This window comes from Gopherus evgoodei, chromosome 13, assembly GCF_007399415.2.
Source record: "Gopherus evgoodei ecotype Sinaloan lineage chromosome 13, rGopEvg1_v1.p, whole genome shotgun sequence".
NCBI lineage: Eukaryota > Metazoa > Chordata > Testudines > Testudinidae > Gopherus > Gopherus evgoodei.
Genome location: NC_044334.1, coordinates 4,015,318 through 4,028,959, shown reverse-complemented (window position 1 = coordinate 4,028,959; position 13,642 = coordinate 4,015,318). Strand labels below are relative to the sequence as shown.

The 13,642-nt window shown below is 47.1% G+C and overlaps 1 protein-coding gene across 4 annotated transcripts in view; it reads left to right on the top strand.

Moving 5' to 3' along the window:
* Window positions 1–13,642, top strand: part of ACACB (acetyl-CoA carboxylase beta) — an 81,080-nt gene that overhangs the window by 42,406 nt on the left and 25,032 nt on the right. For 2 of the 4 annotated variants that reach the window (XM_030582804.1, XM_030582808.1), the window contains 8 exons: window positions 1,790–1,890; window positions 2,309–2,397; window positions 2,492–2,616; window positions 3,627–3,740; window positions 3,854–3,967; window positions 4,485–4,574; window positions 4,750–4,868; window positions 5,604–5,627. In XM_030582804.1, the coding sequence (XP_030438664.1) occupies window positions 1,790–1,890; window positions 2,309–2,397; window positions 2,492–2,616; window positions 3,627–3,740; window positions 3,854–3,967; window positions 4,485–4,574; window positions 4,750–4,868; window positions 5,604–5,627 (776 nt within the window). The remainder of the gene's footprint in view (window positions 1–1,789; window positions 1,891–2,308; window positions 2,398–2,491; window positions 2,617–3,626; window positions 3,741–3,853; window positions 3,968–4,484; window positions 4,575–4,749; window positions 4,869–5,603; window positions 5,628–13,642) is intronic. The other 2 variants (XM_030582807.1, XM_030582806.1) reach the window with 1 other exon arrangement.

Below are 13,642 nucleotides of genomic sequence, written 5' to 3'. Positions count from 1 at the left end.
CTCCCCTCCCCAAGGAACCCCCACCCACTATCCCTACTTTGCTTCAGTCTTGGCTACTGCCAGTCATCACTTTAGCTCCCATTCCCTGGGGCAGACTACAGTGTATCAGCCACTCATCACAGGTAAAGGGGTTTGGACCAGCTGCTTCGGCCTACCCGTGGCTACCCCTCTGTAGCCGCAGTACCTGTCTGATCTTACACTCGGCTGCAGCCTGAGGGTTTTACCAGGCGGAGCCCTACAGCTCCTTTGCCCTGTTCTGCAGCCCAGCTTCCCTCGGGTACTCTCTCTCAGCTTCCAGCAGCCAGGCCCTTCTCTCGCTGAACACCACAGCTGCGGCTGTTTCCCCACTCAGCCTGGGCTGTTCTCCCAGCCTGCCAGCCCTCTCCCAGGGCTGGTTCCAACCCTGTCAGGGCTGGAGTGGGTCATCACCCTGCTACAGTGACTATCACAGTCTTCTTTTTTTTTTTTCCTTTCATGCTAAACTGGTCAGAATTTTTCAACTGGAAAGTTTTTCTGCTAAAAGATGGGGTTTCATCAAAAATATTAAAGGGGAAAATGTCATATACAATAAATTCATTAAAAAAATTTGTTCAATATTTCTGTTGTGTGTGGAAAAACAGGTTTTTTGATCAGCAAACATTTGTAACAGATATAGTTTAATTTGGAATCTTTTACACAAGTTCTCAGCCTTGGAGCAATTTTTTTCCCCCTCTAAATTTGTGCTAACCTCTTTAAGCTATCTTTTTCCTATTTGAAATCTGAAAAATTAAGTGTCTCCTCTTCTCCCAGCTGTTACTCTGAATGTTCCATGTAAAATGCAGCTGGAATAGGTCAGTGTGCTTGACCTTCATGTGTTTTCTGTAAATAGATTTCTGTCAACCCAGGCACCATTTCCCTGCTCTAAGGCTTTCCAATGAGTGTGTAATGATCTTGTCTTTCATTGTTTATGAGACACCGTGGGTGAAGTAATATCTTTTATTGGACCAATGTCTGATGGTGAGAGAGACAAGCTGTGTGGCTCAAAAGCTTCTCTCTCTCACCAACAAAAGTTGGTCCAATAAAAGGTTTACTTCACTCACCATGTCTCTAATATCCTGGGGCTGACACAGCTACAGCTACATTTTGTTGTTCATAACAGTGCCTATGATGTTTAATTTGAAAGAAAAGAGAGAGAGGATTGTGGTGGGTTTATGAATTATTCCTCCTGGGACATACGCACACATGGAATGTCTTGTGGCAGGCAGGTTGGCTGGCTGGCTGTACTGCGCTTACCATACAGAGATGTTTTTTCTTCCCCTTATAATACTTGCTGTCTTTTCTCTTTGCAGGGTTGGAATTAATGTTTCCAATTTATGGAGACATCTCTACAGCTTTGTAGTGCCAAAGAATGGCAACCATAAAGACACCAGATCAGTTGTGCAAATCCTTACTGTGAATAGTCTAGCTGAAACTAATTGAACTGCTCACATGAGTTGGGACAACTCGCTTGAGTGAAGCATTGCAGAACCTGCCCCTGATCTTTGGGAAAATAGAAATAACTTACTGCTGCTCACAGTCTGAGGGTTTCAAAGGAGCATAACAGTTAGACACATGGGCTTCTTTGAAAATCCCACTAGAGTTCCTGCTAATTAATATAGTCTCTTAAAAAGAGGAATGTGTGTAGGGCAAGAGAAATGGTATCTTAACCATTCCTGCGTATGTGTGAGTTACATCCCCTTTGTGCCCAAGCTTTTGTGCCCAAGCTACCTTTTTAGCTCCTTCATGCCTGTGTTTCTTCTGCTCTGTGCAGATCGCTAGCATACTGGACAGCTATGCGGCCAGTTTGCAGAGGAAGGCAGACCGGGAAGTCTTCTTCATGAACACGCAGAGCATTGTGCAGCTAGTCCAGAGGTGAATGCCTTCCTGTGCTGTGGCATGCTCTATGGTGTGGGAGGTTTCCAGATGTGCTGTGAAACACTCCATAGAAACTAGTGCCGGCCCTGGCTCCAAGGGAGGTGGAAAAGGGTCAGAGCAGCAGGGCAAGCGGTGCCAATGTTGGTGTAGGTGATTGCAGAAAGAGCCCTGTGGGAAGGCTGGCAGTGATGCTGCACCCCTCTCTGTCCTGAGCAAGCGGAGCATTGAGTGAGCACCACTTCCTGGCTCGTGCACCGAGTTCTATTGTCTTGAGCTGTTTGCCTGCCTCAGGAGAGGAGGATATACCCTGACTGTTTCCTAGTCCATGTTCAATTCCCAGCAAAAGCAGTGTGACCAATGCGATGGCGCGTTAGCTCTGGGATGTGGCACACTTGGTCCTCTTCTCTGTTCCCAGGTACCGCAGCGGCATTCGGGGCTACATGAAATCTGTCGTGTTAGACTTGCTGAGAAGATATTTGCAAGTGGAAACCCAGTTCCAACAAGGTCAGAGGAAGTGTGGTGTGTTTGCCGAGGGCCCAAGGCTGTTCTGCAGGCTGGGGGAACTAATCTAACCAGGGGATGCTTGCTGTCTCCCCAGCCCACTATGACAAATGTGTGATCAACCTGAGGGAGCAGTACAAACTAGACATGAACCCGGTGCTCGAGTGCATCTTCTCTCATGCCCAGGTGGCAAAGAAGAATCTGCTGGTGATCATGTTAATCGTAAGTAGAGATGGCAACCTCTGTGAGACTAGGGTGGGTGTGAAGTCGGATCAGAAACGGCTGTTGAGATGCACTGTACAGTGTCACCGCTGACCTGGAAGGCAAATTCTGAATACAAGGAAATTGAGAAATAAGGGCGGGAGGGAATGAAGCAGTCTGTAGTTTTGCGTTTTGATGAGTGGCTTGCTGGTAGCAGTTTTCTAGAAGGGATCCATTGCAGTGTTATAAGAGTGAAGGTCAAACTGCAGCAGAGTACTCTGGAAAAATTACCAGTGTGAGAAGCTTCCCTGTAATAAGAGGGTTGATTTGAGATACTGCAGCCAATAAAATAAAGCAAATGCAATGGATTGATTCAGCATGTTCATGTGGGGTGTGTGTGTGTGTATCAGGTCTCAAATATTCTTACAGCACTTAATAATACTTTACCTGTACAGAGCATCTGATGTAGAGCATCTACAGAGTGCTTTAATATCTTTAATTAAGCCTCCTTATTAGATCTGCTTTGCAAACGGGGAGGCAGGTTTCGAGTGGAGCTCAGAAGCGCAGCCTATTACATCAGATTGCCTCTCTTGTATTTTATTGTAAAATTAAAACTTCTGCAGACATGTTGAAGAAGTATTTTGGTGTTACCTGTTTAAAACTTAGTTGTTTTCAAACTTTACAACATCTATTCTTAACATCTTTGACTGCACCCCCCAAAATTGTTGGTGGTGGCTTCTTCACTAGTGGAGCCATCATTAAATGATATTCCCTTTTCTGTACTGACTTTTAAGAAAAGGGGAGGTTTTCTGGCCTGTGCCATAAAGGAGATCAGACTAGATGATCACAGTGGTCCCTTCTTTATATAGATTCCAAGGCCAAAACAAAAAATTGGCTCAATGTGTGTGTTAGAAAAGAAATGCACTTCTTTTTGGTTCAGTGTACAGACGTTTGTAGGCAAAGTAAGGAATGTAGATGGAGGTTTCTGTTCAGTCAGCGTTAGTCACTAACACTGGAAGGATATTTAATAGGACCAGCTGTGTGGTCGAGACTCCACCGTGACAGAGGAGCTGATGGCCATTCTCACTGAGCTAACACAGCTCAGTAAAACGGAGCACTCCAAAGTGGCTTTGCGAGCCAGACAGGTTAGTATGTTTCGTGGTTTACACAATGTTGTTAAATGGTGGTGGTTTTTCCCTCAACCTTCCCCTTCTGCCTCCAAATCATAGCCATTTATTTAGATTCTTTTTATGTGTAGGTTTTGATTGCCTCTCACCTCCCTTCTTATGAACTGAGACATAATCAGGTGGAGTCCATATTCTTGTCTGCTATCGACATGTACGGCCACCAGTTCTGCCCTGAAGACCTAAAGGTTGTGACTACTTCTTACAATTAATTCTAAAGCATGGGATTTTACCTTTTAGTTAGTTCTTAGTGAAGCAGTTTGATTTGTAAGCCATTTATTTCAAAAGGCCTTAAAAAGGCATGAATGTCTTGCAGCTTAAGCTATTGATGCTAGTATATATCAGACCATGTGAAATGCTGCTTTCTGATCTCTTCCAGACGAAGGCCTATAGCACAGGTTCACTCTCTTTCTGCCACTCTCCTCAGAAGGGGTCGGAAGTGAATGGAGGATTCTGTTCCCCTAGTAGGGAAACATGTCCATATGCTAGGAATTGAGAACTGAGATGACGGGTACTCTAGATTACACCTTAAATCATTCAAAACCCTCATTTGAACTGCAGGCTAATGAATCTAGCAAAAGCTACTGAGGGAGCTTCAAGATTGGAAGCAACTGTAGCTGTCTAACTTCCATCTCTTCATCTTTCATGCCAGCACTAGGTTGTTCAAACCTTGTCTTGCGCTGAATTATGTTTTCCTCATGACAGAAACTGATCCTCTCGGAAACCACCATCTTTGATGTGCTCCCTACCTTCTTCTACCACTCCAACCAGCTGGTGCGCATGGCAGCTCTGGAGGTAAAGAGTGAATTGAAGACTTTGGCTGCCATTTATTTAGGAAAAAATGCAGGTCTTAGAGCTGCTTTTAGTGCCAATGAGAGAGGTTGTGTTGCCCATCATAGTTGCTTCAGTGGTTGGCCATGGGAAAGCACTCTGATTTCAAAGTAAATTCTTCTCCTGCGTCTTTGCTCAGGTGTACGTGAGGAGAGGATATATCGCCTATGAACTAAACAGCTTGCAGCATCGTCAGCTCTCAGATGGCACGTGTGTGGTAGAGTTTCAGTTTATGTTGCCATCATCGCATCCAAATAGGTAGGAATGACCTGCACTTAGTCTGTTGCCCAGTTCTATGTGGTTATTGATGAACTTGACTTCCATGCACAGGCACTGACGTTTTGAAGTGCTGGGGGGAGGGCTTGACCCTCAGTTCTGACCCAGGCCCTGTCCCCGCTCCACCCCTTCCCCCAAGGCCCCACCCATGCCATGCCTCTTCCTGCCCCCGCTTCACCCCTTCCCACTCAGTTGCACCCTCTCCCTTGAGTGCACCATGTCCTTGCTCCTCTCCCCCCCCCCCCCGAGCATCCTGCACACTGCGAAAGAAACAGCTGATTGCAGTGGGCAGGAGGGAGGGCGAGGTGCTGATCGGTGGGGCCTGCCAGCGGGCTGAAGGCATTGGGGGTTGAGGAGGAGCTAATGGGCTGCCAGTGGGTGCTCAGCACCCACCATTTTTTCCCCATGGGTGCTCTAGCCCCAGAGCACCCATGGAGTTGAGGCCTATACTTCTATGGCTTGATAACTTTAACGATGGATACATGAGGAGGTTGGAGCATCCTCCTCCCCCACCTGCTTTTGTAAAGCTGTTTAATTAATTTCTCATTAACTCAATGATGGAGACCCTCAAAGGGAAATTATTAAGCCTTCCTAGGTGGGCTCTCAGTGGATAAATCCCCTTTTCCATCTGGTGCACATTGTTGGGTTTGCTGTGTGAATCGAAGAGCTGGTGTTTCATGCTGTAGCTCACCGAGTTGTTCGATACTCTGATTTCAGAGGCAACAGCCCCACTTTGAGCAGGTAGAGTGCAGAATTTTCTCTTTGAAGCATGAGAAGTGATTAATGCCTGCTGCATTAATACTCTACCTGATGTGCCCATTTCTCTCTCTTTCCCTCATGACTTACTGACTGCTATGGTGGCATTTTGCTCTCTGGCCAGCAGGGCAGAATGGGTTCTTTCTGAATCAGGCATTCCTGGTGGTGCTGGGAGATGAGCAGAAGTTTGCACTCAGTCTTGTCCCTCAAGCTGAGTGGATGCTGCTCTGTAAGCCGAAATCAGAACAAACCTAAGCTACTAAGCGGCATGGTAGTCACCTCCATGCACGCTCCTTTTAGAATGTGAGGGGAGAGCTGTTAGAGGCAGCCAGGTGTGCCTGGCAGGAGAGTAAAATAAAGACTTGAGGCTTTACATCTCCAAAGTGCTCTGTGGGTGTTCCTCCTCGTCACATGACTGGGAGCTGAGCCTGTGTCTTTCCCCATTCTGTAGATGAACGCAGAAGTGAAAGGACTCGCCAAGGGTCACACAGCAGTTCGGTGATAGAACTATAGTAATGAACAGAACCCAGGAGTCCTGAGTCCCAGTCTTCAGCTTGGCCCATGACCATGCAAAGTAAAGCTGATTGGATTAACGTAAATAGTACCAGCAGCAAATGTAGGCTGCTCTCTTCTCAGAGCCCAAAGGATGTAGTTCTGTACTGGTAACAGTCCAAAAAGAGGCTTATGTCAGGGGAGATCTCTCAGATCTGCCGGTCTGTTTCTAATGTGAATTATTAAACCCTGTTGCTTAGTTTGGAGCCTATGTCCTTGTGCAAACCCAGGTTGGTTCTAGGTCAGTGGTTCTCAAACTTTTGTACTGGTGACCCCTTTCACATAGCAAGCCTCCAAGTGCGACACCTCCCTCCTCCATAAATTAAAAACACTTTTTTTTTTTTGTATATTTAATACCATTATAAGTGCTGCAAACAAAGCAGAGTTTGGGATGGAGATTAACAGCTTGCAATTCCGCCCCCCATGTAATAACCTCATGAACCCCTGAGGGGTCCCAGCCCCCAGTTTGAGAACCCCTGTTCTAGAGAAATCACAGCCCTGTGATTATTTGCTCCCTTTTTTTTTTTGGCGCAGGTAGAGCTCTGTTAATACAAATGAGGTTAATAATAAATTATTCACCTCTGGCATGTTGAACTAATGTGAGATGGGAGAAGATTCTGCTGAAAGACAGAAACAATCTCATTGCAAAACTGCCCCAGGCAGAGGCGGGAATACTAGACTCCCTCTGTGCAGAACTTGGTCACTGGTGCTCTGCAGGGAAGACTGAGCCAATCTTACGCTCCCTGGCTGGCGTGGAAGAATATGGATTGGGGTGTGGGGGCGGGAGTGTAGTGTCCAAACGCTGCCAAGAAAGGGGACTTGTCTTGCTCGCCAGCATTCTTGGGTTTCAGTGAAATTCTACCCCAAATTTAACCAGCTGTGATGCAAGATGGTATCAGTGACCCAAGAACTTTGAGGGTATGGGATATATTAAAATTGTAGCAGATCTCTTTATAGAATGCTGTCACTGGTGCTGTGTGATGGAGACATCAGTAACACATGCCTGCAAGGTAGTAGTGGGATTGTCAGGCTGTCACTGGCGTGTTTTAAACATGACTTGATGGAGGGCCTGGAAACGAAGGGAAATTCTTACAGTTCTCTTGAGCCAGCATTGCAAGTCGAAGCACTAGCAATTCCTGGGAATCCACTAACCAGGAAACATAAGAGATCTGAACAGGCGGTGTCATAAATAGATAGCTAAGGGTTAATGTCTCTTTCACCTGAAACACCTGACCAGAAAACCAATCAGGAAACCGGATTTTTTCAACTTTGGGTGGAGGGAAGTGTGTCTCTGAGTCTTTTGTCTGCCTGCCTGCTTCTCTGAGCTTTGGAGAAGTACTTTCTACTTTCTAGTCTTCTGTTTCTAAGAGTAAGGACAAAGAGATCAGATAGTAAGTTCTATGGTTTCTTTTCTTTGGTATTTGCATGAATATAAGTGCTGGAAATGCTTTGATTTGTATTCTTTTTGAATAAGGCTGTTTATTCAATATTCTTTTAAGCAATTGACCCTGTGTTGTATCATCTTAATACAGAGAGAACATTTGTATTTTTTCTTTCTTTTTTATATAAAGTTTTCTTTTAAGACCTGTTGGAGTTTTTCTTTACTTCAGGGAAATTAAGTCTGTACTCACCAGGGAATTGGTGGGAGGAAGAAATCAGGGGAAAGCTGTGTGTTGGATTGCTAGCCTGATTTTGCATTTCCTCTGGGTGAAGAGGAAAGTGCTTTTGTTCCAGGATTGGGAACGGAGAGGGGGACTCACTCTGCGTAGTTTCACAGAGCTTGTGTCTGTGTATCTCTCCAGGAGCACCTGGAGGGGGGAAGGGAATCAGGATTATTTCCCTTTGTTGTGAGACTCAAGGGATTTGGGTCTTGTGGTCCCCAGGGAAGGTTTTTCAGGGGGACCAGAGTGCCCCAAAACACTCTAATTTTTTGGGTGGTGGCAGCAAGTACCAGGTCCAAGCTGGTAACTAAGCTTGGAGGCTTTCATGCTAACCCCCATATTTTGGACGCTAAGGTCCAAATCTGGGAATAAGGTTATGTCATGGTGGCAGTGGCGGGAGATAGACAGAATCCAGAAGCCAGTAGGAATATTATATTTTTCTTTTCTCTGCTAAGGGTTTTGTAGCAGAGAGAAACAGTTTGGTTTTAAAAGGGAACCAGAGAGAATTTTTTTTTTCTCTGCTCTCTCTAGCAGTTTGTGGCTTGCATAGTAAGCAAGAAGCCATTAGCAGACTATTGACAGTCTATTGTCACACAATAGCACTCCCATTGAGAGTCATACCAGCACTCTATATGCATGCAAATAAAGTGGTTTTTCTGGTTTCCCTTCATTGAACATTAGCTAGAGAGAAAAGGAAAAAAGCACTGTTGCTAGGCAGACTTCAGGAGGCAACAGAGAGCCTGCAGTTCAGAAAATAAACACCGGAGGGCACCCCAACACAAGAAAACAGGAACCATGACTTCTAAGGCAAAGATTGACGCCGAAGAACAAATCAAAGACGCTGAACACAGGCGACAGATGGAGATGAAAGAAAAGGAAGAAAGCCTCAAACTGGCAGCCTTCCAAAGAGAACAGGCAGCCCAAGAGGCAGCACACAAAAGAAAACTAGAAGAAGAAGAGGTGGCCCACCGAAGGAAGCAAGAAGAAGAAGAGGTGGCCCACCGCCGAGAAATGGAAAAACAACAAAAAGAAAATGAAGAGAAGGAAAAACAGAGAAAACATGAACTGGAGATGGCAAAAGCTGGGCTGCATGTGCCAGCCAACCCTAACAACCCGGCGCCAATTATTGCTCCACAGCACAGGAAATTTCCCACCTACAAGGCAGGTGATGACACCGAGGCCTTCTTGGAAAATTTTGAAAGAGCCTGTCTTGGGTACAGCATCCCCGAAGACCAGTACATGGTAGAATTAAGGCCACACCTCAGTGGACCTTTAGCAGAGGTGGCAGCTGAAATGCCCAAGCCGCAAATGAATGACTATAAACTTTTTCAAACCAAGGCCAGATACAGGATGGGGATAACCCCAGATCATGCCCGTCGGCGCTTCAGAACCCAAAAATGGAAACCAGAGGTGTCATTTCCCAAACACGCCTACTACATTGCAAAAAACTATGAGGCCTGGTTAACAGGAAACAACATTCAAACCTTGGAAGAAGTGAACCTCCTCATACAAATGGAGCAGTTCTTGGATGGTGTTCCTGAAGACATCACACGGTACATACAAGATAGAAATCCCAAAACTATCGCTGAGGCGGGGGAGATTGGAGCCAAATGGATGGAACTGGCAGAAAGCAAAAAAGCTACTGTCAAGGGGAACGATTACCCCAGGGGGCACCCAGACCATAAACCCTACAACCGAGGACAGCCAAAGACCCTCCATACCACCCAAGTAAAGCCACAGATACCCTACTCTTCAACCTCACCAGTCTCCAGTAACTCACCTCGGCCCAGTGACCCATCAGATGGAAGATGCTTTAAGTGTAATGAACTGGGACATATCAAGGCCAACTGTCCCAAGAACACCATGCGAGTGCAATTCATTACACCACCATCACACCAAAGATCCCCAGGCCCGGATGCCTCTCAAATACCCTTGGAGCGAAGGGAAAATTTGAGAGTGGGCGGAAAGAAGGTTACTGCGTGGAGAGACACGGGGGCACAAGTGTCAGCTATCCACCAATCCTTCGTTGACCCCAAATTCATCAACCCAAAGGCCAAAGTTACAATTTACCCCTTCATGTCACAAGCTGTAGACTTGCCTACAGCTCAACTGCCTGTCCAGTACAAAGGCTGGTCAGGAATGTGGACTTTTGCAGTCTATGACAATTATCCTATCCCCATGCTACTGGGGGAAGACTTGGCCAACCAGGTGAGGCGGGCCAAGAGAGTGGGAATGGTTACCCGTAGCCAAACCAGGCAAGCTTCCAGACCCATTCCTGTTCCTGAGCCGTCCACAGAGGCCCCGTCTGTGTTACCAGAGACCCAGACAGAGGTAGTGGACCCGGATTCCATGCCTACCACTGAAACAGCCACAGCATCTCCAGTCCCAGGCCCGGAACTGGAACAGCAACCAGCACCAGCAAGTGCAACCACATCTTCAAACTCAACGCCAGAGGGCGCCAGCGAGCCAGAACTGGCAGAAGCACACGACAGCCATACCCAAAAGGCTCAGCCAGAGCCTGAAATACCCTCAGGTGCACCAGCGGAGAGCGGTTCACCAGCAATGGAACCAACCCCATCACCTACATCGCTTCCAGAGGGACCAAGCCCAAGTCCACAGTCTGAGGAAGAACTGGTGACCCCAGCCTCAAGGGAACAGTTCCAGGCTGAGCAGGAAGCAGATGACAGCCTTCAGGAAGCGTGGGCGGCGGCACGGAGCACCCCACCGCCTCTCAGCTCGTCTAATCGATCCCGGTTTGTTATAGACCAAGGACTTTTATACAAGGAAATTCTTTCTGGTGGACACCGGGAAGAATGGCAGCCGCAAAAACAGTTGGTGGTTCCAACTAAGTACCGGGAGAAGCTCTTAAGCTTAGCCCATGATCATCCCAGTGGCCATGCTGGGGTGAACAGAACCAAGGACCGGTTGGGGAAGTCCTTCCACTGGGAGGGGATGGGCAAGGATGTTGCCAAGTATGTCCGGTCTTGTGAGGTATGCCAAAGAGTGGGTAAGCCTCAAGACCAGGTCAAGGCCCCTCTCCAGCCACTCCCCATAATTGAGGTCCCATTTCAGCGAGTAGCTGTGGATATTCTGGGCCCTTTCCCAAAAAAGACGCCCAGAGGAAAGCAGTACGTACTGACTTTAGTGGACTTTGCTACCCGATGGCCAGAAGCAGTAGCTCTAGGCAACACCAGGGCTAACACTGTGTGCCTGGCCCTAACAGACATCTTTGCCAGGGTAGGTTGGCCCTCTGACATCCTTACAGATTCAGGGTCTAATTTCCTGGCAGGGACCATGGAAAAACTGTGGGAAACTCATGGGGTGAATCACTTGGCTGCCACCCCGTACCACCATCAAACCAATGGCCTGGTGGAAAGGTTCAATGGAACTTTGGGGGCCATGATAAGAAAATTCATCAACGAATTCTCCAATAATTGGGACCTAGTGTTGCAGCAGTTGCTGTTTGCCTACAGGGCTGTACCACATCCCAGTTTAGGGTTTTCACCATTTGAACTTGTGTATGGTCACGAGGTTAAGGGGCCATTACAGTTGGTGAAGCAGCAATGGGAGGGGTTTACGCCTTCTCCAGGAACTAACATTCTGGACTTTGTAAGCAACCTACAAAGCACCCTCCGACACTCTTTAGCCCTTGCTAGAGAGAACCTAAAGGATGCTCAAGAAGAGCAAAAGGCCTGGTATGACAGACATGCCAGAGAACGTTCCTTCAAGGTAGGAGACCAGGTTATGGTCTTGAAGGCGCAACAGGCCCATAAGATGGAAGCATCATGGGAAGGGCCATTCACGGTCCAAGAGCGCCTGGGAGCTGTAAACTACCTCATAGCATTTCCCAATTCCTCACTAAAGCCTAAAGTGTACCATGTTAATTCTCTCAAGCCTTTCTATTCCAGAGACTTACAGGTTTGTCAGTTTACAGTCCAGGGAGATAATGCTGAGTGGCCTGACGGTGTCTACTACGACGGGAAAAAAGACGGTGGCGTGGAAGAGGTGAACCTCTCAACCACCCTGGAACGTCTGCAGCGGCAACAAATCAAGGAGCTGTGCACTAGCTTCGCCCCATTGTTCTCAGCCACCCCAGGACGGGCTGAACGGGCATACCACTCCATTGATACAGGTAATGCTCACCCAATCAGAACCCCACCCTACCGGGTGTCTCCTCATGCCCAAGCTGCTATAGAACGGGAGATCCAGAACATGCTACAGATGGGTATAATCCGCTCATCTACCAGTGCATGGGCATCTCCAGTGGTTCTGGTACCCAAACCAGATGGGGAAATACGCTTTTGCGTGGACTACCGTAAGCTAAATGCGGTAACTCGTCCGGACAACTATCCAATGCCACGCATTGATGAGCTATTGGAAAAGTTGGGACGTGCCCAGTTCATCTCTACAATAGACTTAACCAAGGGGTACTGGCAAGTACCGCTAGATGAACCTGCCAAGGAGAGGTCAGCATTCGTCACCCATGCGGGGGTGTATGAATTCAATGTCCTTCCTTTCGGCCTTCGAAATGCACCCGCCACCTTCCAGAGGCTGGTAGATGGTCTACTAGCTGGACTGGGAGAATTCGCAGTTGCCTACCTCGATGATGTGGCCATTTTTTCAGACTCCTGGCCCAAACACCTACTACACCTGGAAAAGGTCTTTGAGCGCATCAGGCAGGCAGGACTAACTGTTAAGGCCAAAAAGTGTCAAATAGGCCAAAACAGAGTGACTTACCTGGGGCACCAGGTGGGTCGAGGAACCATAAACCCCCTACAGGCCAAAGTGGATGCTATCCAAAAGTGGCCTGTCCCACGGTCCAAAAAGCAAGTCCAATCCTTCTTAGGCTTGGCCGGATACTACAGGCGATTTGTACCACACTACAGCCAAATCGCTGCCCCATTAACCGACCTAACCAAAAAGACCCAGCCAAATGCCGTTAAGTGGACTAATAAGTGTCAAGAGGCCTTTACCCAGCTTAAGGCGATGCTCATGTCTGACCCTGTGCTCAGGGCCCCGGACTTTAACAAGCCATTCCTAGTAACCACAGATGCATCTGAGCGTGGTATAGGAGCAGTGCTCATGCAGGAAGCAACAGATCACAACTTCCATCCTGTCGTGTTTCTCAGCAAGAAACTGTCTGAGAGGGAAAGTCACTGGTCAGTCAGTGAAAAGGAATGCTATGCCATTGTGTACGCCCTGGAAAAGCTACGCCCATATGTTTGGGGACGGCGGTTCCAACTACAAACTGACCATGCTGCACTAAAGTGGCTTCATACTGCCAAGGGGAACAACAAGAAACTTCTTCGTTGGAGTTTAGCTCTCCAAGATTTTGATTTTAAAATTCAACACATCACAGAAGCTTCTAACAAAGTTGCTGATGCACTCTCCCGTGAGAGTTTCCCAGAATCCAGTAGTTAAAAAGTGTTCTTAAAATGTAAAAATCTGTTAGTTATATACTTAGTAGTATATGTAAAGGTGCATGTGTTGTATTAATCTGTTTATTTTCAAGTTCTAGAAGGAAATTGCCGCCAGTGAGCTTCCCCACTGTCTGCAATTTGGGGGGCGTGTCATAAACAGATAGCTAAGGGTTAATGTCTCTTTCACCTGAAACACCTGACCAGAAAACCAATCAGGAAACCGGATTTTTTCAACTTTGGGTGGAGGGAAGTGTGTCTCTGAGTCTTTTGTCTGCCTGCCTGCTTCTCTGAGCTTTGGAGAAGTACTTTCTACTTTCTAGTCTTCTGTTTCTAAGAGTAAGGACAAAGAGATCAGATAGTAAGTTCT